The 25,889-nt window shown below is 43.7% G+C and overlaps 2 protein-coding genes across 7 annotated transcripts in view; one reads left to right on the forward strand and one right to left on the reverse strand.

Moving 5' to 3' along the window:
• Window positions 1-2,539: 2,539 nt before the first annotated feature.
• LOC124117378 (ankyrin repeat domain-containing protein 16-like) lies at window positions 2,540-13,205 on the reverse strand. 6 transcript variants are annotated; one of them, XM_048401385.1, is made up of 7 exons: window positions 12,858-13,194; window positions 10,659-10,781; window positions 8,957-9,054; window positions 8,698-8,849; window positions 6,828-6,989; window positions 3,873-3,951; window positions 2,540-2,730 (listed from the first exon to the last, which is right to left on the reverse strand). In XM_048401385.1, the coding sequence occupies exons 1-7, from the start codon at window positions 13,157-13,159 to the stop codon at window positions 2,567-2,569; spliced, it is 1,080 nt and encodes a 359-aa protein (XP_048257342.1). In that variant the 5' UTR covers window positions 13,160-13,194; the 3' UTR covers window positions 2,540-2,566. The 6 variants fall into 6 exon arrangements, with proteins under 6 accessions (XP_048257342.1, XP_048257340.1, XP_048257339.1 ...); XM_048401383.1 differs by lacking the exons at window positions 6,828-6,989; window positions 8,698-8,849; window positions 8,957-9,054; window positions 10,659-10,781; window positions 12,858-13,194 and adding exons at window positions 5,173-5,225; window positions 5,373-5,984; window positions 6,026-6,679; window positions 6,721-6,827; XM_048401382.1 differs by lacking the exons at window positions 6,828-6,989; window positions 8,698-8,849; window positions 8,957-9,054; window positions 10,659-10,781; window positions 12,858-13,194 and adding exons at window positions 5,173-5,225; window positions 5,373-5,837; window positions 5,879-5,984; window positions 6,026-6,821.
• Window positions 13,206-13,390: 185 nt separating this feature from the next.
• The window catches only part of LOC124117377 (F-box DNA helicase 1-like), a 40,603-nt gene continuing 28,104 nt past the window's right edge, over window positions 13,391-25,889 (forward strand). The window contains exons 1-8 of the mRNA XM_048401548.1: window positions 13,391-13,535; window positions 14,061-14,959; window positions 17,123-17,250; window positions 17,634-17,757; window positions 19,391-19,584; window positions 20,096-20,218; window positions 21,683-21,780; window positions 23,464-23,542. Coding sequence (XP_048257505.1) covers window positions 13,391-13,535; window positions 14,061-14,959; window positions 17,123-17,250; window positions 17,634-17,757; window positions 19,391-19,584; window positions 20,096-20,218; window positions 21,683-21,780; window positions 23,464-23,542 — 1,790 coding nt within the window. The remainder of the gene's footprint in view (window positions 13,536-14,060; window positions 14,960-17,122; window positions 17,251-17,633; window positions 17,758-19,390; window positions 19,585-20,095; window positions 20,219-21,682; window positions 21,781-23,463; window positions 23,543-25,889) is intronic.

Genomic DNA, 25,889 nt, shown 5'->3' on the forward strand with positions numbered 1-25,889 from the left:
GAAGCCCATTTCTGGTGTCCCCCGCCGTAATATTGCTGGAATATTGCTATAAGCGGCGTAAAACCTCACTCACTCTCATATCACTTGCATTTGCTTAAAAAAATGCCGGCGCCCAGTCAAGACGATCACGTGAGAACCTTGATTAGAAACATGAAAGGATTTGGAAAATAGCTGTTACACATGCTTTACAAATCCTGCATTCGACCGAATTCTGCACGGCAGTTGACGAATCGGATGTCGATTTCGTTACGCGATTTTGATTGGACTATGCATAGACTCGTTACTCCAGCCAAGACAAAACTCCATAATTCCTGCCTTGTTCGGCAAGGGTGGAAACTGGACTTTTATATGCATCGGGAAGATGGTAAGTTATCGATTCTGGACTCGACAATCTAAGACCCATTATAAACTAAGCCACCCGAACAGTTTGGTCGCCTCTTACTGCCAGGTTACTGGGGACCTATTCTAACCACGGGGTACAGACCGTTTGCCACCACGACACACAGAACTATACCAAGTAATATAGCGCATCTTATCCAGATACTCCCTGCTCAGGAGTGATCGACCGCCTCTGTGGTCTAGTGGTGGAGCGTCCGCCCGGAGATGCAAGGTCCGGAGTTCGATCCCCGGTCGCGTCATACCAAAAGACGTAAAAAATGGTACTTGTTGTTACAATGCCTGGCGCTCGGCTTTAAGGGGCTAAAGCAAGGACGGGTTGGAATGGGGTATTCGTGTTATACTGCGGCATGGTATCTCAGCAGGCAAGCACTACAAAAACGGCATTAGTCTGGACTAGTACAGGCAGCCACACACACATATAAGTGCAATGACCTTGGGCCCCAATTCACTTCACCTCAAGAGCGACAAGTCATATGCCATTTTGAAGAAGATGTTCTTACGTGTTGATCGGTAGCTGCTGCTATTCTCGGATGTTCTGACATCCACTGGAAGCTCATTCCATAGAGCAGCGTCAGTTCTGTGAAAGGCTCTGTTTCCATGCGTTGCTCTCCGGGTGCCACCACCATCTGTTTTACTGCCAAGGGAACAAGCTTACTCCATTGACTGTGACAGTCCATGGTGGCAATATTACCTATTTGACGTAGTAAGCGTCCAGGGCGCTCTCAAAATTAGAAAAAAAGGGCTCTTATTAGAATATTATTTTGGTGAAGAAAACAGAGTTAAAAGATCGTAAATTTCGTGGTTTATGCTGACAGCCTGAAATGTTTATACACGACAGATATATTTTTCCAGAATTTAATTGCCCATAATTAAGGGTGCATATCACACACGGGAGCGTATTATACAAGTCTTGTATACATTGATCAATCGGAAGGGGTGCTAATTGGGGTTGTTCACTAGCTGGTATATTAGCAAATATCGCCGTCGGCGCTTATTACGTCGAATACGGTATGTTACAATAGGATGTTAAAGAAACGTTATAATGCTGAACGTACGGAGGCAGATCTCCAAAAGCGTTAATGAATCGCTATCTTATCTCTAACTGATCTCCATGATCGTCAAGGTCGCCGCCTGTCGACTCCCTGCAATAAAATCCGTGGCGCTCCGCCCAGAATGCCGTCAGATCGCTACTTGGTCGCCATCGGAGCGCTACTTGATCGCCAAGGTCGTAATCAGAGCGCTATCGTAACACCCTAGAGCGCCGCCGATCGCCAAAAGAGACTGGGACCTACCCTTCTGCTACCAAGAGTAGAACTGATGAGCGCCTCAGAAGCTACTAGTTTTTATAGGATCGGACCCCAAATTCGGCGAGCGGGTCGCAATAGGATCCCATAGAGCGCCAATTGAGTGCTAATGGATCTCTATAGGTCGCCTAGATCGCTATCGGATCGGAGTGGAGAGATTTATATCGCAGTGATCGCCATCGTATCGCAGATAGAGCGCCATTGGATCGCATCCTGATCGCCTTGGATCGCAAAAGGAGCGAGGAACTGATCGTGCAAGATCGCCACATTTTGGGTTGTTTGGTTACGATCAAGGGTCTTCAAGTCGCTATCGGATCGCATAGATCGCTATTGGATCGCAAAAGGAGCGCTATCTGATCGTAAGTGCCCCTAGATCCCTGAAAAATGAGGAGACCTATGGCACTCCCTCAGAGCCGTAGAGCGCAGTACAACTTCGCCTAGAGGAATGGGGGTATTACGAACGTATACGTCTGCGTTCAGACAATGATAGGACATTCCAGATTACTGAGGATAGTAATTCAACTTTTTCACTTTCCTTGTCGTAGTGCTGTTTGATCTCAAATGGGAGCCTAATAGGCACAGTGTGAAGGTAGCCTAAGCCCTCGCTAAGCAATATTGCAGAGCCATCATACAGGCCATCCACACAGCTGGCGACTTGGGACATGAGCCGCAACAAGACAAGATGACACACAGTCTGTCTTCCATCTTCCTGGTGTTGCGGATAGAGTGTCTGCCTGGGGACTGGAAGGTCGGAAGCTTCGTAATGCCCAAGGTGTCATAGAATGATGTGACATGGTGGAACCACAGCCTGAATAATACTGTTACAACAACCCAAAAATATTTAAAAACATTTTATTGACATTTCAAGTAATATGATCCAGATATTTCCTGAAGACTTGTTTTACACCATCTTTCCTGGCCATGTGCCTGGCTGTCTGTCCGTGCTTGTCCTGACTGTCACCAGCACCATGTTTCAGCAGCAGTTCCACACACCCTGCGTGCTGGCCTCCACTGGCGATGTGAAGAGCTGTGGACAAGAAATGAATGCGTTTTATTCTGTATTGACCAACATATGAGAGTTCTGAGTTCTGAGGGTTCAGGAGGGTCAAGCATGAAGTCCTGGAGATGGTGATATCTACAGGAGATTCAAGCGTGACATCCTGTGGATGGGGGAATCATTCAGGAGGGTCAAGCATGAGGTCCTAGAGATGGTGATATCTACAGGAGATTCAAGCGTGACATCATGTGGATGGGTGAATCATTCAGGAGGGTCAAGCATGAAGTCCTGGAGATGGTGATATCTACAGGAGATTCAAGCGTGAGGTCCTCTGGATGGGTGAATCATTCAGGAGGTTCAAGCATGAAGTCCTGGAGATGGTGATATCTACAGGAGATTCAAGCGTGAGGTCCTGTGGATGGGTGAATCGTTCAGGAGGTTCAAGCATGAGGTCTTGGAGATGGTGATATCTACAGGAGATTCAAGCGTGACATCCTGTGGATGGGGGAATCATTCAGGAGGGTCAAGCATGAGGTCCTAGAGATGGTGATATCTACAGGAGATTCAAGCATGACATCATGTGGATGGGTGAATCAGTCAGGAGGGTCAAGCATGAAGTCCTGGAGATGGTGATATCTACAGGAGATTCAAGCGTGAGGTCCTGTGGATGGGTGAATCGTTCAGGAGGTTCAAGCATGAGGTCTTGGAGATGGTGATATCTACAGGAGATTCAAGCGTGACATCATGTGGATGGGTGAATCGTTCAGGAGGTTCAAGCATGAGGTCCTAGAGATGGTGATATCTACAGGAGATTCAAGCATGACATCATGTGTTTTGGTAAATCATTCAGGAGGTTCAAGCGTGAGGTCCTGGAGATGGTGACATCTACAGGAGATTCAAGCATGAGGTCCTGGAGATGGTGATATCTACAGGAGATTCAAGCATGAGGTCCTTGAGATGGTGATATCTACAGGAGATTCAAGCGTGAGGATGGGTGAATCATTCAGGAGGTTCCAGCATGAGGCCCTGGAGATGGTGATATCTACAGGAGATTCAAGCGTGAGGTCCTGTGGATGGGGGTATCATTCAGGAGGTTCAAGCATGAGGTACGTGCACAGGTGAATCATGAAGGAGGTTCAAGATGAACATGATGCAAGGAGACTGCTTCTTACCAGATCTTAGTGATGTATCCAAGAGATGGACATCGGCGCCACGCCTCAAAAGGTGCCCCACGATAGCATCCTGACCCTCCTGCAAGGAAGAGAGGTGCAATGTCAACATGGCCAAAGTTAGCAATTTTCCCCCATTACAATGCTGTCTTACAGGTTTTGAATTAAAGTTTTAAGCTAAATACTCAGATTGTTAGTCTCTGAGACAAATCCATGACCTGTATCAACTCAATATCATAACTACACACCTTGTAGTTCTTCAGACAAGGCACAGGTAGGCACAGTTTCTATTAAATGGACACACAAACAGACAGAAACTCAGATAGTTGGAAAACAATTTTCACTTCACATCGGTCAGCGAAGAGAAGTTGAAAAGTGACTTAAACCCGGGAATTATTGTTATTGGGAGAAACCGATATTTCAGCCAGTGTGGTGGCCTGCAAATGTCATTGAAATCACTGACAGAAAACATAAGCACTGATACACATTGTACAAAATCCCAGGTTAAATATCATACTCTTCTGGTCAGCTTTCAACAAGAATGGGGTACATGGAACATATGAATACAATTAGCAACAAGCCACACAAATATAACATTGAGTCAGGACTGTATTCGCAAGTACAAAGGTCTCTTACCTTATACCAACCAAACAATGTGGTTCAGTTATACACAAAGAGCCATATAACAGGCAAAACTGCCAACCCACATAGCCCAAAAGTGTCAAATTTGTAATGCCAAAGAGAACCCTCCACATATTCCTGGGTTTGGTTTATTATGGCATTCAAGGTGAGGTAAAAAGGAGTTTAACGTCCAAGATCCAAGATTAATACACTTATATAGCGACGTGCATGCACCTGTGTGTGTGGCTGCTTGTACTTGTCCGGGCTGATGCCGATTTATAGTGCTAGCTCACTGAGATACCTTGCCACAGTTTAACATGAAAACCCAACTCAGCAGTATACTGATTCCGAGCCAACCAGTCCTCGTTTTAGCCTCTTAATGCCGAGCACCAGGCAGGGTAACAAAAAGTACCATCTTTTAACATCTTTTGGTATGACGCGGCCGGTGATCGAACCCCAGACCTCCCGCTGTCTGGGCGGACACTCTACCACTAGACCGCGGAGGCGGCCATGGCAATCAAATGAAAATGGGATTAAAAATAAATATAGTCATGAAGATATGTTTATTCTAATGTTGTGGTTTCTTGTGTTAATTGTTGTTTCAATAAAACATGTGTGTATTTTTTACAAATGGTGGGATAGTTCGCTGTGGCAATGGTGGGAAGAAATGATGAAGACTGACCTTGGCAGCCACATGGAGGGGAGTAATGGTGGGAGGAAGTGATGAAGACTGACCTTGGCAGCCACATGGAGGGGAGTAATGGTGGGAGGAAGTGATGAAGGCTGACCTTGGCAGCCACATGGAGGGGAGTAATGGTGGGAGGAAGTGATGATGACTGACCTTGGCAGCCAAACAGAGGGGAGGAAGTGATGAAGGCTGACCTTGGCAGCCAAATGGAGGGGAGTAATGGTGGGAGGAAGTGATGATGACTGACCTTGGCAGCCACATGGAGGGGAGTAATGGTGGGAGGAAGTGATGATGACTGACCTTGGCAGCCACATGGAGGGGAGTAATGGTGGGAGGAAGTGATGAAGACTGACCTTGGCAGCCACATGGAGGGGAGTAATGGTGGGAGGAAGTGATGATGACTGACCTTGGCAGCCACATGGAGGGGAGTAATGGTGGGAGGAAGTGATGAAGGCTGACCTTGGCAGCCACATGGAGGGGAGTAATGGTGGGAGGAAGTGATGAAGACTGACCTTGGCAGCCAAACAGAGGGGAGGAAGTGATGAAGGCTGACCTTGGCAGCCACATGGAGGGGAGTAATGGTGGGAGGAAGTGATGATGACTGACCTTGGCAGCCACATGGAGGGGAGTAATGGTGGGAGGAAGTGATGAAGACTGACCTTGGCAGCCAAACAGAGGGGAGGAAGTGATGAAGGCTGACCTTGGCAGCCACATGGAGGGGAGTAATGGTGGGAGGAAGTGATGATGACTGACCTTGGCAGCCACATGGAGGGGAGTAATGGTGGGAGGAAGTGATGAAGACTGACCTTGGCAGCCAAACAGAGGGGAGGAAGTGATGAAGGCTGACCTTGGCAGCCACATGGAGGGGAGTAATGGTGGGAGGAAGTGATGAAGACTGACCTTGGCAGCCACATGGAGGGGAGTAATGGTGGGAGGAAGTGATGATGACTGACCTTGGCAGCCAAACAGAGGGGAGGAAGTGATGAAGGCTGACCTTGGCAGCCACATGGAGGGGAGTAATGGTGGGAGGAAGTGATGAAGACTGACCTTGGCAGCCAAATGGAGGGGAGTAATGGTGGGAGGAAGTGATGATGACTGACCTTGGCAGCCAAATGGAGGGGAGGAAGTGATGAAGGCTGACCTTGGCAGCCACATGGAGGGGAGTAATGGTGGGAGGAAATGATGAAGACTGACCTTGGCAGCCAAACAGAGGGGAGGAAATGATGAAGACTGACCTTGGCAGCCAAATGGAGGGGAGTAATGGTGGGAGGAAGTGATGAAGGCTGACCTTGGCAGCCACATGGAGGGGAGTAATGGTGGGGAGTAATGGTGGGAGGATGTGATGAAGACTGACCTTGGCAGCCACATGGAGCGGAGGAAATGATGAAGGCTGACCTTGGCAGCCACATGGAGGGGAGTAATGGTGGGAGGAAGTGATGGAGGGTGACCTTGGCAGCCAAATAGAGGGGAGTAATGGTGGGAGGAAGTGATGAAGGCTGACCTTGGCAGCCAAATGGAGGGGAGGAAGTGATGAAGGCTGACCTTGGCAGCCACATGGAGGGGAGTAATGGTGGGAGGAAGTGATGAAGACTGACCTTGGCAGCCACATGGAGGGGGGTTTATGGTGGGAGGAAGTGATGGAGACTGACCTTGGCAGCCACATGGAGGGGGGTGCAGTGAGTGCTGGTTGTCCTGGTGTCTACAGACAGGTGGAAGGTGTCCAGGAGAAAGTCGAGGGCCTCCAGCTCCCCTGCCTCCGACACCAGATGCACTGGCTGACGCCCAAGCTTGTCCTCCTTCTGCACGTCAGCCTACAGCAAACAACACCGTCACACACACAATTGTACACCAGCTACACCGTCACACACACCATTGTACACCAGCAACACCATCACACACACCATTACACACCAGCAACACCATCACACACATCATTGTACACCAGCAACACCGTCACACACACCATTACACACCAGCAACACCATCACACACATCATTGTACACCAGCAACACCGTCACACACATCATTGTACACCAGCAACACCATCACACACATCATTGTACACCAGCAACACCGTCACACACACCATTACACACCAGCAACACCGTCACACACATCATTGTACACCAGCAACACCATCACACACACCATTGTACACCAGCAACACCATCACACACATCATTGTACACCAGCAACACCATCACACACACCATTGTACACCAGCAACACCATCACACACATCATTGTACACCAGCAACACCATCACACACACCATTGTACACCAGCAACACCATCACACACATCATTGTACACCAGCAACACCATCACACACATCATTGTACACCAGCAACACCATCACACACATCATTGTACACCAGCAACACCATCACACACATCATTGTACACCAGCAACACCATCACACACATCATTGTACACCAGCAACACCGTCACACACATCATTGTACACCAGCAACACCGTCACACACACCATTACACACCAGCAACACCATCACACACATCATTGTACACCAGCAACACCGTCACACACATCATTGTACACCAGCAACACCGTCACACACACCATTACACACCAGCAACACCATCACACACATCATTGTACACCAGCAACACCGTCACACACATCATTGTACACCAGCAACACCGTCACACACATCATTGTACACCAGCAACACCGTCACACACATCATTGTACACCAGCAACACCATCACACACATCATTGTACACCAGCAACACCATCACACACATCATTGTACACCAGCAACACCGTCACACACATCATTGTACACCAGCAACACCGTCACACACATCATTACACACCAGCAACACCATCACACACATCATTGTACACCAGCAACACCATCACACACATCATTGTAGACCAGCAAGACCATCACACACACCATTGTACACCAGCAACACCATCACACACATCATTGTACACCAGCAACACCATCACACACACCATTGTACACCAGCAACACCATCACACACATCATTGTAGACCAGCAACACCGTCACACACATCATTGTACACCAGCAACACCGTCACACACACCATTACAAGATCAACTCTGAAGGTATGACAAACAAGTTTTGTATTCTAACACACAAGTTTAACACACAAGTTGATTTTCTAAGCTGCAGATCATGTATATGCATCTCAGTTTTTTCTCCACAAACTTCAATGATAATTTCCTCTGTCATCCTGACCTGCGTTAGTGGAAGAACGCAAACCTTGCAAGGTTGTTTGTCGTGGCAGTCAGCAATATTCCAGCCATATCACGGCGATCTGTAAATAATCAAGTGTGGACCCGACAAACCAGTGACTGACATCATCATGGTCATGAGCATCGATCTACCACCTGATCCTATGACATCAGTTAGTTATGACAAGTATGGGTTGCTGAAGACCAACTGTAACCTTGATCTCCCCGTGGATGCATGGGTGTTGCTGTCTCCCCCTTGTAACAGTCTAGGGGTAGTACTGTGACCCACCTTGTGTAAGTCGACAAGGACTTGTGCTGTGTCTACATGTCCCGCTCTAAGAGCATCCATCAATGGTGTTGTACCACAGCTGTCCACCACGTCACATGGGTAGTCACATGACCCAACAAGGAAACGAACAACATCCGTGCAGCCATGAAGTGCTGAAACACAGTCTCACACTAACTAATGGGAGAGTTAAACATTGTCAGACAAGAGAGAAATGTTTTAAACAGTGACAATGATCTTACATGGAGCATTGTATTTATACCTGCTGTGTGAAGCGGTGTTCTTCCGTTCTTGCTCACAGTGTTCCACAGCTGATCATCATGATGAAGCAATAGCTGAAGTATCTCCACACTCCCTTCCCTGGAGAACACAAAAAAAGATATACCATCTCCACACTCCCTTCCCTGGAGAAGACAAAAGATGATATACCATCTCCACACTCCCTTCCCTGGAGAAGACAAAACCTGATATACCATCTCCACATTCCCTTCCCTGGAGAAGACAAAACATGATATACCATCTCCACACTCCCTTCCCTGGAGAAGACAAAACATGATATACCATCTCCACACTCCCTTCCCTGGAGAACACAAAACATGATATACCATCTCAACACTCCCTTCCCTGGAGAACACAAAACATGATATACCATCTCAACACTCCCTTCCCTGGGGAACACAAAACATGATATACCATCTCAACACTCCCTTCCCTGGAGAACACAAAACATGATATACCATCTCAACACTCCCTTCCCTGGGGAACACAAAACATGATATACCATCTCAACACTCCCTTCCCTGGAGAACACAAAACATGATATACCATCTCAACACTCCCTTCCCTGGAGAACACAAAACATGATATACCATCTCCACACTCCCTTCCCTGGAGAACACAAAACATGATATACCATCTCCACACTCCCTTCCCTGGAGAACACAAAACATGATATACCATCTCCACACTCCCTTCCCTGGAGAACACAAAACATGATATACCAACTCCACACACCCTTCCCTGGAGAACACAAAACATGATATACCATCTCCACACTCCCTTCCCTGGAGAAAACAAAACATGATATACCATCTCCACACACCCTTCCCTGGAGAACACAAAACATGATATACCATCTCCACATTCCCTTCCCTGGAGAACACAAAACATGATATACCATCTCCACACTCCCTTCCCTGGAGCACACAAAACATGATATACCATCTCCACACTCCCTTCCCTGGAGCACACAAAACATGATATACCATCTCCACACTCCCTTCCCTGGAGAAAACAAAACATGATATACCATCTCCACATTCCCTTCCCTGGAGAACACAAAACATGATATACCATCTCCACACTCCCTTCCCTGGAGAACACAAAACATGATATACCATCTCCACACTCCCTTCCCTGGAGAACACAAAACATGATATACCATCTCCATCTCTGGTGCTATTTGAAACCCCTGTACTTGTGGTACTGGTGTCAGGCAATGACATTTGACACCCCTGTACCCATGGTACTGGTGTCTGGCAATGCCATTTGAAACCCCTGTACCCATGAGTCTGGTGTCAGGCAATGCCATTTGAAACCCCTGTACCCATGGTACTGGTGTCAGGCAATGCCATTTGACACCCCTGTACCCATGGTACTGGTGTCAGGCAATGCCATTTGAAACCCCTGTACCCATGGTACTGGTGTCAGGCAATGCCATTTGAAACCCCTGTACTCATGGTACTGGTGTCAGGCAATGCCATTTGAAACCAAATGAACCCATAGTACTGGTGTCAGGCAATGGTTATTTGAAACCCCAATACCCATGGTACTGGTGTCAGGCAACGGTTATTTGAAACCCCAATACCCATGGTACTGGTGTCAGGCAACGGTTATTAGAAACCCCTGTACCCATGGTACTGGTGTCAGGCAACAGTTATTTGAAACCCCTGTACCCATGGTACCTTGCCGCAATGTGGAAGGAGTTCCATCCATCCTTGTTCCTCAGGGCAAGATCAGCTCCCTTCTGTAACAATGCTCGGATCACCTCAGGTCCGTTTTTTGTGCATGCCAGCATCAGAGGGGTCCTTCCATTAAAAAAGAAAAGATTTACGGTATGAACACAGAATGAACACAGTATGAACACAGTATGACCACTGAACAATACAGTATGAACTAATCGTACAGAGAAATCAGTTTCCTGGAAAAACAGGTGCACTATCAATCATGTCTGTGGCTAGAGAAAGGGAGTTAATATCATAAAAGGAAATGTATCTTTGCCAAAGATGACAATATTTCAGCTATATAGTATATACAATATGTACATACACATGATATAGCATAAACATCACAATATATATATTTTGACTGAACAACTATTGAAGTCTTTAATAGGCATTTAGAAGTTGGGAGAACATGTATACATGATCATGACACCTTTCTTTTATAAAAAAGTGGCATGCATTCATGAACAACTGTTATATAGGATATTGGGTTTCTGGAGACTAGTCGGGGGGAAGAGGGGGACATGTAACATGATACATACTGCAACACATGGGTTGCGATTTATCTATCATGATACACAAGGTTTACCATTTTTGTCTGCATTAGATATTAAAAAATATGTTTTTTTGTCAAAAAAAGAGAACCTCATGGCTACATCTACCGGTAGTCCATTTGATAAGTTCCTTTTGTCAAATGTTCAAACTGCTGTTTGGGAGTCAAAGCCTGGTGCTCATCTGAGCAAATTTGTTTTTCAAAATGCACTATGACACAAGAAATTATATCCAGAATATCTGGAACTGTTAGATTGGCAAAGATGCTGCAGTTGTGTCAGAGTTGCAAACAATACTCTGGTGTGTGCTTAATGCTGCTGGGTATTCAAGCCTGGGACTGTCCAATAATAAGTCTATTGTCTAGGGCTGGGAGGAGTCCAAACTTACCCCCCGGGTACCCTCTACCCTATTACCCGACCCTACCCGGGTACCCGCTGTAGATATCAAGAGATAGGTACATACTGTCCGATTGGGAAGTTTACTGCATGAAGTTTTATTTTTATTCAAAAGTATAAAAGTAGAAGGAATAGGTGCATTGTCAGAAAAAAATGGCAACATTAGTGACTTATTGTGTAACCATAGAGTTTTAGATTATTGTGTCATTAAACAATATATCACGTACCTAATCATGGGCCTACTCAGTACCCACCCGACCCGCGTTACCCGTCCCAGCCCTACTACTGTCTATATTTGATCTACATCCAGAAACCCTGCATCAAGTATCCTATATATTCATTGAATGGATATTGCTCACATGTTACTCTGTGTATTGTTATTTACTTAATCCAGTAACATTTGACAACCATAGTTTGCTGCCAATGAAAACTGTGTAATTGGTCACTACTATCAACATATAAATGTTGTCCCAATTTTGTAAAGAAGGCAGTGAAGAGTGCTCAAGCACAAGGGATGATTCTGTACATATTGAACACTATGCATGTACTGTATACTAGTGTGTATACTATTGGCCATGTTGGTATATATCTGTATCAACTTTATCAATGACATGTTGACGTGACCCAATGTCAACCCACTGAGCATGTTGATGTCAACATGTTAACCCACCCTGACCATGTTGAATGTTAACATGTTGACCCACCCTGAGCATGTTGATGTCAACACATTAACCCACCCTGAGCATGTTGAATGTTAACCCACCCTGAGCATGATGTAAACATGTTAACCCACCCTGACCATGTTGAATGTTAACATGTTGACCCACCCTGAGCATGTTGATGTCAACACATTAACCCACCCTGAGCATGTTGAATGTTAACCCACCCTGAGCATGTTGAATGTTAACCCACCCTGAGCATGTTGATGTCAACACGTTAACCCACACTGACCATGTTGAATGTTAACATGTTACCCCACACTGAGCATGTGAGCACCCTAGGCAGGTTACAATGGTCACATTTGACTGGTCTGTCTGACGATTGGGTAGTCTCACAAATGGGATGTCTGACAATTGGGAGTGAACCGGCCTAGGCAGAATAATAAAGCTGGTAGACCTAATGAATGATTTGCATCAATCTAACTTCTTTTGATTTCCTAATGACCTGAGCAAACTTTATTTAGGTAAAGATCACTACTGATGTTTCTCCTTACCAATCAGCTCTTTTAAGACAATCAACAATGGCGCCATAATCCAACAAATATTTAACAATGTCGATTTGTCCATTTTGGGCAGCTTCGTGAAGTGGTCTTTTGCCATCCAAGTTAACAATTTCAGGGCTGACCCCTTTCTCCAAAAATAAACTAACAAGGTTCAAGTGACCATATCTTGAAGCAATGTGCAGAACCGAATCTCCCGATTTTTCATGTGCGTAAGACAAATAAGTGTCAGCACCGTTATCAAATCTGAAAAAGTTTTCATCGTTGGTTTGTGCAGCTTTGTAAACACGCGACATTTATTGAGAGTTATCTACCCTTGCTCTTCATGTCGCACTTATCATGCAAAAACGAAATGTTGTAAACAGTGACATAATTTTAACTTACTTGTGATATTTAATAACGTTGTATTTCTAAATTTGTCATGTTAACTTTGCGTACCAAAATATTTTAATCATTAGTAAATACAGAACAAATGTTTATATTTGTAGATGTTGTAAGGGTTAGCACAAAAGTAAAGATGGCTGAAAATGGCTCGAAAGAGAAATAAGGCCAGAACGTTTAAAGTGTCCAGTGTTAATAAGATCGAAAACATCGAAGATTCAAGAACATTAGACACCGACACACAAACACTGGAAAGTAGACCTTACTTGGAGGACGACAACTGCGCATTTGGTAAGCACTGTGTCGTGAAAGGACCCTCAGCCTCAGGCTCTTCCGCAAGGCCTAATGAAACAGAAAGTAGAAACGCAGTCGACTGTGTTCCCGGATATCATCAGCCTGTTGAGACGATAACATCAGCCGAGTGTAGTCGTAGCAACAGCACAGAGACACTGTCATATCCAAACATAAGAAAAAGAAAAATCCACCTGTCAACTTCAGACTGTCTTTCGCTCTCACAGTCATCAAAAGCTCTGTCAAAACCGTTCGAAATTCCCAAAAGTAATAAGGATCCAAATAGAGGCCTTCAACCTAGATTTAGGGAGAAATCAAAAAGGGCCTACCACTCTACTGACAGTAAAAGGTTCAAACTTGACAACAAAGAACTAGAACCAAGTGATTGCAACTTCCACAATGAAAATATTCATGAATGTTCACCACACTCTCCTTTAGAGAAAGCCCCATTTGTCAAAAGTAGCTTTGAACATGTTGAAGAAAATTCTCTTCTATCATCATTAGGATCCTGTCAACTTCAGTAAGGATTTGCAAAGGCTTCCAGCTTAATATCTAGTCAACCTGACAGAAGTGAGGTAAGGAGAGACCAGGAAACATATCAAGGCTTATTCTCCTCTAGTCAACCAAGCGGTAACTTTACAGCAGCATCAAGTTTACTTGGATTAACAGAATCACAGTTAGAGACTGGGGGCTTTCAGTCATCAAAAGGAGCTGTGAACAGTACATACAAAAGGAGAAACAGTAAATTGCAACGGGCAAAGGATAGTGCAGGACCAAATCAGAAGAATATTTCTAGTTTCTTCACCAAATCAAAAACTCATTCAACATCACCAGCAAAAGTTAAAATGGAATTACACAACAATATTGAGGAGAATGAAGAGTTTGTTCCCGTAACACACAGAAGCCCATCAAAGATGTATTCTCCAATCAAACAGATGTCAGGTGCCATCTACATCAGTGACAATAGCTGCAGTCCGGTATCCTCGCAGTCAGATAATCAGAAACAGTCCACGAAACATAGGTTTCAGGAGAATGCTTTTGTGAAAAAACTATTTGATGGTCAGAAAAATTTGACTGCAGGACAACCTTTTCCAAAGAAAAGAAGAATGAACTCTAGTAGTAATCCTCAGTCTAGTGTTTCAGTGTCCATGACAGATGCTAAACCAAGCACATCGTTCTCAAATATTAGTAGCAAAGCAAGTAGGCAAACACAGGAGACAATGTACAAACAAACATATGGGCTGGTTGGAGAGGGTTCTGGATTGGCATTTGCAGATGTAAATGCACAAAATAACACTAACTATTTTGAAATTCTGCCCTATCATTTGATAGAGCACATTTTCTGCCAACTGCCAATTCTTGATTTGTGCCTGAACAGCAACAGAGTGTGTCGACAGTGGAATGATATCATCTCAGATAGAAAGGTATGTGACTTGTTAAACTCGGTGGTAACCAAACGTCATCTTAAGCATTTTTTGGCATGATAAGAATGCACTTCTATTTTCCATGGTTTACATATTTTTTTAAATCCTGGCTGTTAGGCATGGTTTTAAGGAAGGAAAAATGAAATAATCAGATGATTTGTGGTGTACAAGTAGGTACTAGGAATTATCATGGTTATCATGGTTATGGGTTGAAAAAAAAGACCTGTTCAGTTTCTTCACATTACCTTAAGCATGACAGGTCTTTTATTATCTATATATTTAATCAGATTATCATCAGTAATGAACGTGTTGATGATGATGATTACTGAGCTATCATGGTTAGTTTTAACATGTTTCTTATGTTAAATGATGAATCCAATAAGGACACCTTCATCATGTTCAATAAACGTCATAAAGCTGTTAATCATCTTAATTGAGAGTAAGTACATAATATTAATAATAAATAACATTTGCAAAAACATGCTTAGAATTGGGTTGAGGATCTATCATCTCTTTTAGCAAATCATATTCCATGTAACATTTTTGTTTAACCCGTTTAATGTCTAAATTATGAGTGCGTGAGTGAGTATGGTTTTATGCCGCTTTTAGCAATATTCCAGAAATGTCATGGCGGGGGACACCAGAAATGGGCTTCACACATTGTAACCATGTCGGGAATCAAACCCTGGGCTTTAGCATGATGAGCGAACGCTTTAATCACCATGATCACTAGGCTACCCGACTGCCCCTCTAAATTATGAACATGACTTAACAATTATGAGAGTTTGAACAAAAATGCCAAATATCAATATCTTCAGACAGATTCCAATGTATCATGGCATATCATCCAGGTGACCATGGTGACTATGATCACAATTCATCTTGTTCATAAGCATTTAATAACCATAGGTATGTCCCTGAACTTATCCAGTCCTGATGATTATTTTTCCTGGATTATGGTTTGTTTTGAAGTGATACTACAAAATGGGCTTCATCATCATGATCATAAGATAAATTCAAACTAGTTTTTGTTTGAATCCAGTGTTCCCGTTTACCGGTAATTACCAGTTTTTTATTGGTAAAATTAGGCTTGGACTGGTAATTCATATGACTGCCAGTCCCTGTGGACCGGCAAATAAAGAACCTCATAAATCTTTGTTGTTTAACAAAACATTGGCGATATTCATATACATGATATAAGTATATATATTTGAACAAAGTCAGCTTGTCTGCTCATCAGGGTTTCCCCTGTCTATTTTTAGTGCAAGGAAATAACATTCACTTTGCTTTGAAATTAAATCTTTATTTCTAACAACATAGTAGACACAAAATATTCAAAACAAAAGAGAAAATTGTTACTGAGCTTTGTGTGAATGACGTGAAGATCTATCTGAGGTACCTCAGATATGATGTCATGGCATTAAACCTGATGTTGAAAGAATTAATTCCAGGTAACCATGGTAACTTTCAAACAGTTTTTGATTTGTTGAAAGTTGGGACTGACAAAAATTAGGGGGGACTGCAGAGCTCCAGATAAGCTTTTGGTGTTGTGGGTATTTTACCCATGCATTTTAAAATCATTGGGTATCACTATCAGTAATTCTATCTGGGTATTCAAATTTCTGTTACCCACTAGATTTTACACATGTGGGTATTTAAGTTAAACATGTTAAATATTTAAAAACACTATTCATCTAGTCCCTGCAAACTGGTTTCGTGTGGGTTCGAGAGCCTTATAGGACTAAAAAATACCACGATACTTCCACAAAAAAGGGTGATGGCAAATGATCATGATGTAACTGTCATCGTGGAGTTTGGCAAGGTTGATGGAATGCCCGTTTATAAATTCAAAATAAGTTGCTGATTTGCTAATCCAATACGCAGGGTTACTTCACAATATTTTGATGATACGCACATGTTTTATTTTTGTAGCGTATCTGTTATGTTCGTTGCGTATTTGATACGCTTGGGTTTTATTTTACTGCATATTTCTGCATTTCTGATGCGTATTTTAGGCAGATACGCAGCTTATCTGGAGTTCTGGGACTGGTAATTTTCAGAGTTGCCAGTCAACTAGGACTGGCAATTTCAAAAGCCAGCGGAAACACTGTGTATCATACCTTTGTTGACTCATGGATCAAAATGATATACATATGTTTGTAGTTTGTTCCATGGAAGAAGAAATACCACATGTTGAGAAAAGGCTATGGAAATACTCTGACTGAAATCAAAAGGACAATGGCAGATTCCAAGATGACTTTGCCTTCAATGTATCTAAAAGGATTGATACGGTTTGTATTGATGAGATTGGAAATATTGTTTTCCTATGATTGATCATGTTGATGATTTAAGAATTTTGAAATATACAATCCGACACTTATGGTAAGGATGGTAATAAGACAAGAAAAGCAATTTTGCATTGCAAATATGTGTATCTCAAGGTTTCAAACACGAGACACAAATTTAGAGATTATGTCTATAATTTTTATAAAGTATACAAATATCAGAAAACAATGCCATATTAACAATGCTTTGTTGATTGAAACAAAGAGATTATGATCAATATGATTATGATAACAATCATGTTAGATATATCACACTCGTCTCTGTACATCCATATGACCATGATGACAGGTTTTGTTGCAATACACTCATCACTTGTGTGACTCTTCAGGCACATGAAGGACTTCAAACCTGTGACAGCCAGCAACATGAGCCAGTGCCTCAAGGGACATCCCAAATATGGCTGGGCCAATGCTCTCATCAGGGAAAGAACTCCTGAATGTATTGAACACGAGGTAAGCATCAGGATGTACACACAGTATGTACAATAGAACACGGATATAATGAACACGGATGGAGCAAACAAACGGATACAACAAACTGTTACAAAATCCCCGATCTATCTTCTATATATTATCATATAAAATTTACGTTCATAACAAACTCTCTACAGCCAACTAACATATATATAATATAGCGAATTGATATCTGATCCCCGACAAGCCCAAATACCGCTAATTAGTGACGTGTTTAGCGAACTGAGAAATCTCACTCACTGTGAAGTGTCACTGACAATTGGCTATACGCACTCAGCGGCGAATCAGTACAATCACGGCAAATCAACACAATGAGCGGTGATGATTCAACCTTGTTAAACTTGCTTCATGTTAATATTACCCGTACATGTAATTGGACTAATCTTGTCTGTAAAACGAACATTAAACCTATGCAGTTTCACGAATGAAGTCAGCAAACAGAAGCCAGAGCAAAATCACCGACTACAATCTCTCTGTATATAAATCGTGAAATGCTGAATACATATTTGATAAACAAGGTTCTAAAAATGTAATGAATTTAATGTTATTAAATGAATGTTATTAAATGTTATCAATTGAATGCTATGAAGTGATCACTTCTAATATAAGTCAATGCTGCAATTACGTATATTGTGTATTGTTTTATCCAAGATGGCAGACACTTCCGAGCGAAATTGTATACAATGAACAACATATATAAGTTAACAAACTGATTTCTCCAGTCCCTTGTAGTTCATTATGTCCATGTTTTGCTGTAGTATTTGAGTCCCAAACATTATCTCATTCTACAGGATGAATCATTTATTTTTATAGGCATGTAAAAGTAAGCATATTGTCTGTTTATAGGCATGTAAAAGTAAGCATATTGTCTGTTTATAGGCATGTAAAAGTAAGCATATTGTCTGTTTATAGATATGTAAAAGTAAGCATATTTGTCTGTTTATAAGCATGTAAAAGTAAGCATATTGTCTGTTTATAGGCATGTTAAAGTAAGCAAATTGTCTGTTTATAGGCCTGTAAAAGTAAGCATATTGTCTGTTTATAGGCATGTAAAAGTAAGCATATTGTCTGTTTATAGGCATGTAAAAGTAAGCATATTGTCTGTTTATAGGCATGTAAAAGTAAGCATATTGTCTGTTTATAGGCATGTAAAAGTAAGCATATTGTCTGTTTATAGGCCTGTAAAAGTAAGCATAATTGTCTGTTTATAGGCCTGTAAAAGTAAGCATATTGTCTGTTTATAAGCATGTAAAAGTAAGCATATTGTCTGTTTATAAGCATGTAAAAGTAAGCATATTGTCTGTTTATAGGCATGTAAAAGTAAGCATATTGTCTGTTTATAGGCATGTAAAAGTAAGCATATTGTCTGTTTATAGGCCTGTAAAAGTAAGCATAATTGTCTGTTTATAGGCCTGTAAAAGTAAGCATATTGTCTGTTTATAGGCATGTAAAAGTAAGCATATTGTCTGTTTATAGGCATGTAAAAGTAAGCATATTGTCTGTTTATAGGCATGTAAAAGTAAGCATATTGTCTATTTATAGGCATGTAAAAGTAAGCATATTGTCTGTTTATAGGCATGTAAAAGTAAGCATATTTGTCTGTACATTGCAGGAAGCCAACCCCTGGTGTGTGGTCACTGCATTGGTTGTTATCTTGGACAGTGTAGGTGATGTCCAGGCTATCATAGAGGCACTGATGGTCAGCCACTCTCAGTGTACGTCCATGGAGGTTCTAGAGTGTCTGTACTGTATTGCGACCTTCCTCTATACCTTCCGTCTCCTGGCCGGGGCCGATGTGTGGAGTGGGTAAGTAGGCAATCACTGGCTAACAAGGAGGGCTTGATTGGTTTATACTGATTTTCAATACTAAATGTTAGTGTGTGCACTATTGGTATTCTATGCCCTGTACCTTGTGTTTCAGCATGAATTATTGAGTGTTCTATGTCCTGTACCTTGTGTTTCAGCATGCACTATCGAGTCTTCTATGTCCTGTACCTTGTGTTTCAGCATGCACTGTCGAGTCTTCTATGCCCTGTACCTTGTGTTTCAGCATGCACTATCGAGTCTTCTATGCCCTGTACCTTGTGTTTCAGCATGCACTATCGAGTCTTCTATCATGTCTATGCCCTGTACCTTGTGTTTCAGCATGCACTATCGAGTGTTCTATGCCCTGTACCCTGTGTTTCAGCATGCACTATCGAGTGTTCTATGCCCTGTACTTTGTGTTTCAGCATGCACTATCGAGTGTTCTATGCCCTGTACTTTGTGTTTCAGCATGCACTATCGAGTGTTCTATGCCCTGTACTTTGTGTTTCAGCATGCACTATCGAGTGTTCTATGCCCTGTACCTTTATGAGAATGCTTCAGTGACCAGCCACAGCATGCTTCAAGAGGCCATGACATCGTCCAAAGCTGGTCAGCAAACCATCGTCAAATACAGGTATGCTTATGCTTTGTTTAAACATATACATCTATTTTAAAGTTAAATCACAGTAATAAACTGACCAACACAAGGAAATAAGTGCTTGTTTATGCCTCAGTGACATTTGCCTGGGCGGCTATGGGGTCTAAAATATCTACGACCAACAGCAATCACAGGGCAGCCGCAGTATTCCCACGGTCACATACTGTACCAGTCACATATGTTAGGGTAGCCTCACGGGGCATTTTGAATTTGTGGAGACAGAAAACCTGCGGCTGCCGTACAGCCTTTTAAGTGGTGACGCACGGTCGGCTTAGGGCGTCCTTGTGGCGGGCATAGTTTTTTTACAAATACCAAGGCAGACGCAACCATACGGCGACCGTGCGGCCAGACTGACATTACTGCGACACAGAGCAGCAGCATGGCAGACGCAAGGCCACCGTAGGCCTGACATATAGCCTCCATTGAACCCCCCTACAGCATGGCTACGGTGTGTCTAATTGTCTACATGTCTAATTGCTACAGCGAACCTAGAAATTTAAAAAGTTATAACTCCGCGCTATAATTCCATGGCGACCCTTATGGTCTGTAAAAGATAGGGATACGCCCTAGGGCGACCCTGAGGCCACCGCAGATCCTCTGTGGCCTCTACAGGTATCTCTCATTTTCGGGGGGATATGGACGTCGTATCCTAGCCCTAGAGCAAATGTGACTGAGGCATTATTCACCACAAGTTGCAGCTTATTGTTATGTCCCACATGGTGGTGCTTCAGATGGTAACAAATAACTCATGTCATTGAACCGCCTCAATGGTCTAATGGTAGAGCATCCGCCCGGAAAGCAGAAGGTCCGGGGTTCATTCCCCAACCGCGTCATACCAAAAGACGTTAAAAGATGGTACTTGTTGTTACCCTGTCTGGCGCTTGGCATTAAGGGGCTAAAGCAAGGACTGGTTGGCTCGGAGTCAGTATACTGTGTCTGAGTGGGGTATTCATGTTAAACTGCGGCATGGTATCTCAGTGAGCTAGCACTGTAAATCGGCAACAGTCCGGACTAGTACAAGCAGCCACACACACACACACGTGCATGCATGTCGCTATATAAGTGCAATAATCTTGGACGCGGCATTAAACCCTATTTCACCTCACCTCATGTCATTGACTGTCATGCAATTATTGAATAAAACAAGTCACTGTGCCTGGCCATCCTTTTAGGATATCTTTAGGACACAAGATCTGTGTTATATGCCTGTGAGTATATCATGATAGTAAAGTACAGTTAAAACGAACTCAAAGGGGCCACTAATTTTATATTTGTTATAACCTTAGTTCGTTATAAGAATATATACAGCATATAAACAGCAAATGGCTGAGACCAAAAATTAAGTTTGTCATATCCGTCAGTTCGTTATAAGGGTGTTCGTTATAAACATAGTTTACTGTATATGTATGTTGGTAACCATAGTTACTTATAACTTTCCAGCCGAGGGGACACACTGGTGCGACTGACACATGAACAACTGAGAATCGTCAAGCACTCACCTAATCATGGTGACTGTGTCAAGATTGTAGCCTTTGCAGGTGAGTTCTTTCATGTATAACAGCTTCTACTCCAGGGAAGCAAAAACAACAGCAACACTCCGGCTCTACATCAGTAGGGGCGGTCGGGTAGCCTAGTGGTTAAAGTGTTCGCTCCTCATGCCGAAGACCCGGGTTCGAATCCTGACATGGGTACAATGTGTGAAGCCCATTTCACAACAGACATTAATAATGTTTGGGCTTGCAGCTATTTGTAGACGGGGCACGGGTGGCCCAGTCGTCTAAGGTGCCGCGATTCGCTGTGCAGAGTTGTGTCCCTTGGGCATGCCAGAAACCTATGATTGTGGGTTCGAATCCCGGTTCGCTCCGATTATGTTTCTAGGTTTGTCAGCACCATACCCGTGCTCGTGGGTTTCACCGAAGTGGTAAACGTCTGAGACCTGCATCACTTCGGGCTTTCCTCCCACATTAAGCTGACAGGCCGTGATATAACTGGAATATTGTTAAAAGCAGCATTAAACCCAACTCACTCACTCACTATTTGTAGATGATGGGCTGTAACGATTTACCGATACACAGGATATCATCGATACTTAGGTGTACACGATACTTGACTCAGCAGTGTGTGAGATAGCAATGTGCTATAAATAGAACAGGAACTAGGGTGTTACATCCTGTAATGGCAGTAGTAGTACCACCTGCAAGCAGGCAGAACACGAGGACATGGTGACTGAGGCCACACCGAATAACTGTTACATTTAATAACCATCCCTTTATTTTTTCTTGTGGTTTTCATCGTTAAAGTTTTGGAGTTAACAATAAATAAATGTTTGAAGACAGGTTTTAGGGCTGTGATTTCATCATTTCTTACTATTTGATGTGTAACATGATACCTGTAGTATCATCAGTCCGTATCTTGATACAAATCATATCGCAAGATACTAAGCGATACTCAGATCTACCATGAAGTATTGAAGGTACAGCAATACCTCAGTCATGGGTCTGTAGTCACTTCGGGCTTTCCTCCCACATTAAGCTGACACGCCGTGATGTAACTGGAATAATGTTAAAAGCGGCGTTAAATCCAACTCACTCATTCACTCATGGGTCTGTAGAACAAATGTCTCATTGTTCATTTGTTTGAGAAAAGCAGAGTTGGTATTTGACCATGTTAGTGATAAACCATCTGTCAGGACTCTAAGGGTTTATGGAATTTGAGTAAACTAGGTTTCACTGTATAACTCTTTGGTTACATTAAAATAATGTCATTATATGCCCACATCACCCATTAGGCTTAAAAAAAATAAAAGAATTGGTTCTCAGGCAATGTTTTTTTTAAAATATAGTGCGTGCGGGCAGTGCCATATCTTTTTCTTTTTCTTTTTTTTGGGGGGAGGGGGGGGGGGGGGGGGGGGGGGTTCGAACAAGTATAAACAGTTGTGTAACCAAATAAACAATTGTGTGTACAATCAACCTGGGAAAGGGCCTCCCTACATAAATGTATTCCTCGATGAGTAACATACTGGAATACAGTATTTGACTACCCTACCATTGGACTTGAAATATTAAAGGATTTTTACATGTATTTTTTTAATAATGGAAATAAAAGTTAAATGTGCAGCAGACTTTATGATAATGTGGGCGGTGCCTGAGAACCAAGACTATTATTTTTTTAGCCTTACTGTTCCCATGTCACCTATCCACTGTGGAGATGTTGTGTTGTAGGGACCGGCAAGACAACGACTCTTGTTCGATTCACCCAGCTGAGACCCGACAAGAAGTTCCTTCTGGTTGTGTACAACAAGTCAGTATATAATTACCGGTCTATCAGACACCCTATCCAGTTGGTGGAGATTTACTTATTATACCTGTATTTATCCTGACTCATACTTATTGCTTACCTCATCTCCTTTCCAAAAGGTAGTGGAAACGTCCTGTGTTCTGTTCTTGGAGAACAGTGAAAACATCTCTCCCAAATGCACCGGCCTTGGTCACGTGGCTCCGGAACGCCTGCCCCACATGACCAAGTCCAGTAACACGTCACTCTCTATTCTCTTTCTGATTAAATCCTCCTTGGGGCACTTATTGCATTTTCCTTGCTCAAGAAAATCTATATGACATAGTTGTAACCATTTTCCTTAATAAAAAATGTTACCACACAAAAAACTTCGTTTTTGTATGATATACGACCACCCTTACGGGGCCTCACCCCCATTGGCGCCTCACGCCAGGGGGAGCAACTCTCACCCAAATCACTTTCCTTATGTCATCTGTAAGAGACAGACGTGTTGATTTTTCACACAAGACAAAAATAAGAGAAATCTATCGTTCGACAAGAACCATGGCTGACCAAACTGTATGTATGGTACATTTCTTTCATTGCAAAGGCGTAATACCTCGCATTGTGAAGTTATAGAGTTGTAATAATACGCCACGTGCACGGTACCTTTGAATTCAAATGGCCGTAATGGCGTCCATATTGTAGTTCCACGGGCTGATACATGTAACACCAAGGCCATTAAGAAACGGCTTGGGGTTTTGTTATATCATACAGCATTGGTCTACAATTTTTTCCTTTACAAAACCCAAGGTGGTGTGTTAATTCATAAACTACACTTACCTTTTTTACGGGTTTTTACACCTTAGCGCGTAACACGCCCTTTGGTGTTATAATTATACTACGACATTGGCTATTAGTATCGCGTTACAAATCGCATTCTACATTACGCCTTTGCTTCTAGTTTCACAATTTATGCACGTATCTTTCCGATCTTTATATCGCACTGATACACGTTGATACCCTTCCCGCCCGCCCACCTCAGAAATTACGGTCTTGTTTACAAGACCTTCAAACTGTGTACGGGTTGTTCTAAGACAGGCACGAACGCTGCCTAATATGTCTGGCGGAGGACATTGCCTTTACCCCCCGGGGCCCCCAAAAAGAGACAAGTTGACTTGTTCCACTTTAAAGAGGTCTATTAAAGGCGGGGGTAGATATCAGATCTACTAAGACATCCCCCCCCTCCCCATCTAAAAAGGGTAAAAAAGCTGCCGAGATTGTCTCCCCCGCTCCCTCTCCGGGGGCCGGGGGAGAAGGCTCGAGGGTCCCCGTAGTAAGCACTGCACCCTCTCCTGCACTGTCTTTGGCAGACTTTTCTGCGTTACTTAAGTCGCAGATGGCGTCGATGATGGAGGAGGTAAAGTCTCAGCTCCGAGAGGAGATGCGGACCGAGCCTTCCCCGTTGTTGGCGCCGGACGCGGCTTCGAGACCTTGTGATATGCCCGGCGTCGGCCGAGGCAGCCCACTTGGTCTCGGGGACGATCTCAGACCGGGCTTCGGCGCCGGCTCGAGGTCGCTCCCCAGCGGAGGGGTGGCGGGCGCCGGCCCGTGCACTACCGACGCACAATTTTTCCCTAGCGGAGCCAGACGCCTCTTCCGAGGCCGAGGCTTTCACTAGTGGAATTGTAGCCCGGAGCCAGGGGGGTTCCCTTGAACCTCCGGCACCTCGGCACCGGGACTCGGCCTCAGGGTGCAGAGACATGTGCGGGACAGCATTGTCCAGGTACTGCCTCAGGTGGCTGCGCCCATGCCAGAGTCGGAGACACCCAACTTGACTAAGTTGAAGGCTGCTTACATATGCTTCGAGGAGCAATATCATAATGCATGCCAACAGCTCCGTGTGTCCGTACACTCCGCGTATCTGTCGGCTGTACAGAGGGAGTTAGCGGGAGAGGGGCCGGCCGACTCTTCGGAGTTGGCCGCGCAACTAACATTATCTTGCGCGGGACGCTATTCGTAGCTGTGCCTCGCAGATGATGTGCGCTGTTATGTGCATGCGCAGGCGGTGGATATCGGTATCTAAATACTCGACTTACACACGCCAAGACCTACTTGCTTTGCCGTATAAGAGGGTGCCACCCTCTTCCCTGGGGCTCAGCAGGTGGTCCGAGAGGCTGCTCAATTGTATACTTCCATCAAAGACTCATAAGGCGTTGTTGGAGGTACCAAGCGTTAAAACCGCGTAAGCGGGCCTCTCCAATTGTCCCCTCCTACGCTAACGCACGGGTCAGACGTCCACACCTGCTTGGAAGCCGCCGCTTCCTTCAGGTATAAGGGCGCCGGGAGGAGCAAGAGAGGCACGGGCCGGGGC

Source organism: Haliotis rufescens, unplaced genomic scaffold (genome assembly GCF_023055435.1).
Source record: "Haliotis rufescens isolate VD_foot unplaced genomic scaffold, xgHalRufe1.0.p SCAF_22, whole genome shotgun sequence".
Lineage (NCBI taxonomy): Eukaryota > Metazoa > Mollusca > Gastropoda > Lepetellida > Haliotidae > Haliotis > Haliotis rufescens.